This window comes from Liolophura sinensis, chromosome 8, assembly GCF_032854445.1.
Source record: "Liolophura sinensis isolate JHLJ2023 chromosome 8, CUHK_Ljap_v2, whole genome shotgun sequence".
NCBI lineage: Eukaryota > Metazoa > Mollusca > Polyplacophora > Chitonida > Chitonidae > Liolophura > Liolophura sinensis.
This window is the reverse complement of record NC_088302.1, coordinates 24,870,944-24,875,287: the sequence shown is the minus strand read 5'-3', so window position 1 is coordinate 24,875,287 and position 4,344 is coordinate 24,870,944. Positions and strand designations below refer to the sequence as shown.

At 39.2% G+C, this 4,344-nt stretch overlaps 1 protein-coding gene across 1 annotated transcript; it reads left to right on the top strand.

Annotated features, from left to right (window-relative positions):
• Window positions 1-695: 695 nt before the first annotated feature.
• On the top strand, window positions 696-3,565 carry LOC135473350 (GS homeobox 1). Its single transcript, XM_064753200.1, has 2 exons — window positions 696-1,195; window positions 3,091-3,565. Exons 1-2 carry the CDS (start codon window positions 696-698, stop codon window positions 3,563-3,565), a joined length of 975 nt encoding a protein of 324 aa, XP_064609270.1.
• The last annotated feature ends 779 nt before the right edge of the window (window positions 3,566-4,344 follow it).

The window sequence follows — 4,344 nt, the reverse complement described above, 5'->3', positions numbered from 1 at the left end:
GATTGGCTGGGACAATGCTGGGTATGGCAGGGGTATAAATGCGGGATAAATCCGGATCTGCAGAATGACAGCCAGCCAGCCACACCTTCGTACCCACACCGACACCCAATACCTCAGTGACAGTCAGTGGGCCACACAGGTCCCATAGGGTTGTGGTGTTTCTACAGTTGTATGGTCAACAGATCCGGAGGATAGCACTCAACATTGGATCTGACTTAATTCGGAAGTTACACGGGGTAATCTGAAATGAACTGAGTGTACGCACACTTACGGAATATAGCAGTGCACCTTATTTTTTCAGAGGAACGTTTTATATCACTGTTAAGAAAGCATTATTTCTGAATAGAGCATTCCATATAGGGCCTGTCAGCCTTTTTGACTGGGAAGAATCAGAAGAAACAAGAAAGTGGAGAAAAATAGAGGACGTCATTTCTACTGTTATAGAAATATAGGACAGTACATCTGGACATTGTACTTCGAAACGCCTACCATTTTCATATGAAAATGTGTTAAAATCGGTTGAAAAAAAATCGTCAGTGAGATATTACAGGGCCAGCTGCTATATACAATATTCACAGGGCATGGGAAATTGTCATCGAAATAAGAAAGTTTAAACGGAAGCCCTGAAAGAACGACGTTCTACCATCCCGAAGAAAGGAAATCGCCAGTAGGCGTTTTTTTTATAAAGTGCAAATATGTCTCGGTCTTTTCTGGTTGATTCCTTGATCCTGAAAAAACCTCACATTCGTGACGACGGTGAGAGACCATCACCTTTAGAGCGGTCAATGGTCAACCGGTCACCCCCTGGACACTCTCCTCACTCAAGCAGGACTGGTCATCGTTCCCCACCTCGTATGTCCGGTCATCACCTGAGTGACCATCATCCGGCGCTAGGGCCGTGCTTTCCGCGGACACCTGCCGACGTGATGGGACTATATACAAACAATTGTCCACTGTGTATCCATCCATCGGGTCAGCTGATCTCAGCAGCGCCCACGTCCATCCCTCTCATGAAACCACTGACCACCGTTATCTCCAGCCCGACCCTCCACAACTCCCCGAGTTACCCCATCCCTTCCCGGCCTCACCTTGACATATCACGGAAATCCCCAGGACAGAGGGCCCTAACGAGTCTACCCAGTCCAGACTACACAGCCGTGGACCCCCGGAGACTCCGATACGTCAGCTTAGGTCAGTACTAATTTTCATAAATATAAACAACAATTTTTCTGTAGCCTACTGGTTCTGTTAAATGTGATTTATTTTTATTCTTGAACGTTAAATGTTTAAGTACAGTCGGATAGACATTGGGGAAGAGAACCAAAAACTAATGAATTCTTGACTTAAAGTGATTGAGTGTGGTAGGGTAGACGACGGAGAAAAGATATGAGAAAATATGAGAATATGGACAAAATATATATGTTAATAAATTTTTGCCTGATAAGCGTTATCTTCATGATCAAACAACGGTGATTTACATTAACATGGCGATTTGGCCAGTGATGGGAAACGTACATTTGTTAACAATAAATTCATTCTGCCACCTTAAAAGTTTGCATTTAGCCAGTAGCTATTTTATGAAGTAAACATTTGATTTGTTAAAATCAAAGTACATGTAAACGCCTGCTTTTTGATAGCTTCTTATAAACGCATACAGTTGCATTCGACTTACTGTGTTTGCACCACTACGAAATACTTAGTAGTTGTAGACGAACATATATAGTAAAAATCACAGCAAAATGATTTATTTTTATGTTGCAATGTAGAATGTCATTGTACAAACATTTCTTTGCTAATGAATATCGTAGTGAAGATGTATGCCTTACAATGTATTTCTAATTACATGTCCTAAAACGCTAAATATTCAATTACTGTCAATGGTTCGGCAATTATAAGACAATTAAAGAACTTACAAAAACGTAGTACATACACAAAAAATTAAGACGGATATTTGGACTTGTTTTAGAAAAAAAGAAGCATACATCATAAAATGTATATTGTACCGATTGAAAGAAAACGTTGAGGACGTGCGTTTGTATTTGTAATGTCATAAAAAAGCAAAAAAAAAATAAAAAAGAGCCGTGAAAATAAGGAAAAATATATGAAAAAAGAAGTCGAGGCAGCTGTTGAAAGCTGTTGTCATTGGATTCGGGTCCTGAAATTGTTATGGCGAATCACCGAGTGTAATAAAACACGGGGTTTGGCTATACTATTGTCACCTCCGATTCGCATCATTGAACTGATCAGCGTATTTAATAGGCGGATTTTCTGTCGTAATTTGTATGATTTCACCACGGCTTTTGTAGCAGGCAGTGTGTCCACATATATCCGCCATTTATTGTCTTTGTTAAATGTGGCTTTACGATACCGCCAATAAGAAATTAAGCGGACCAATGTATAATAATGACCCCGCCACATATGGTCGGGACTGAAGTAGAAAAAGCTGAATCAGGCGAGAAATGGCCAACAGATTGGTGGTGCGATTTTTTTATGGGGTTTAGCGGCCCGAGGGGTGATAAACTTGGGTATTAGCACATGATGACGGCTCTAGGTGGACGTAGACCTTAACTCTTAAGCCTAGCAATCTGTAAGTTACGATCTTAGGAATAAGGGGTTTGTATTGAAGAGAGGGGTGTGGGGAGACGGTGGGGTGGGTGGGTAGTAGTGGTCAGGGAGAGAGATGATGAAGCAGCGGGGTATCAAAACCTCCATGCGCAGCTGGCGATAGTTCAAGCTGAGTCCTGTATAACAATGATTTATTCCCTCAACGTAATAACTTTACTTCATGTCGGTTTGAGCTATCAGATTTCCTTCAACATTACCTTTACCTTTCTCTAAACGGCCTGTTCACCTTTGTCACTTTGTATATCGTAAATACACATCAACTGCAATTATTTCTCTCTAAATTCAATAAAACTGTTCGTTAACATACTTAGACTTTAACTGCTGGCGTGGTATGTATCATTCGTCATATCAATGTCTCTGAATTTAAGGTTTCTCCAACAGCTAATCACACTGTCTGAATATAAAAAAGATGAAGAGAATAGATCAGTAAAACATGTTTACTTTTCAAACCACAGGTGCTGTCAGCAACTCGTCAGTAAATGGTGCATCGGATGATCTACAGAGCAGCAAAAGAATCCGCACGGCTTTCACAAGTACGCAACTTCTGGAGCTGGAAAGAGAGTTTGCCGCGAATATGTACCTCTCTAGGCTGAGGAGGATAGAAATAGCCACCTACCTAAATCTATCCGAAAAACAGGTGAAAATATGGTTCCAAAACCGACGCGTTAAATACAAGAAAGAGGGTGTTCCAGAGTCGCAAGACAAATGCCGTTGTTTGAGGACTTGCTCGGTGAAACACGGAAAAAGGAAGGCCTCGTTCGACCATTCATGTTCCGTTGACGAAAGCGAAGCTAAGGAAAGAGAAATCGACATTGAGTGTGACGTAGACCACGTGAGTGACAGTGATGATGAAGAAAGCCTCAGACGTCAGACGTCTGTGGTTCATCACTCGCCAGAGGAGTGTTTGTCCGATACCAGGACCTCAGCATCGCCTGTATGATATACAATTTAAAAAAGCAATTTAAATCGTGCCTTATATTGGAATTATGTATATTGTACATACAAAGACATGTGTACTGATTTCCTAAGAAATAATATCGAACTGCTTGATACATACTATTATTTTGATCTGAGAATCCAAACTGCTGATTAATAAATTCCAAAATAAACATGTACATAAAATATAAATGAAGATTAAAAGTTTGTGTATATTTTACTTTGCTTTACATGTTGTATAAGTGGAAGATATTTGAAAACGTAGATTTCTATGCAACGAATGTTTAATATTGTTCCCATGAATTTGCTGTATATGGATCCGGTATATATATATATATGAAATGACAAAAACGCTTTTTGCAAATTATTTATTTTGTACAATAAAAATGCGACTATTTACAATCGTTAGAATGGTGGATTTGTTATTTTATCGTAATTAATTTCTGTCTCTCTCTTGTTTGTTCTAAAATTCTATTAATTACTTGTGTGAAATTTAGTTTAAATATACTCCCCCCCCCCAAAAAAAAGAAAAACATTTAAAGCAATTAAAATTTGATACAACAATACAGTGAAACATTTAGTTTTACTTTTAAAAGGTTGGGAAACACTTATACATGGCTCACAATACGGCTTAAGATATGGCTCTACAGAATCTAAAGATACATGAAGGATTTTGACGTGAATAGAGTATCCAAATGAAATCGGCTTGCATAGTGCTGTACGATGTGTATCAAACCCAGTGCAGATTATTTCAGTCTTATAGTGTATAATGGACAATGTTCA

What these genes read in the sequence shown, in the direction of transcription:
- LOC135473350 (XM_064753200.1), top strand. Translation starts at nt 696, where the DNA reads ATGTCTCGGTCTTTTCTGGTTGATTCCTTGATCCTGAAAAAACCTCAC. An exon ending in CGATACGTCAGCTTAGGTCA is followed by an intron (nt 1,196 to 3,090) that starts GTACTAATTTTC and finishes AGGTGCTGTCAG; the next exon opens with CAACTCGTCAGTAAATGGTG.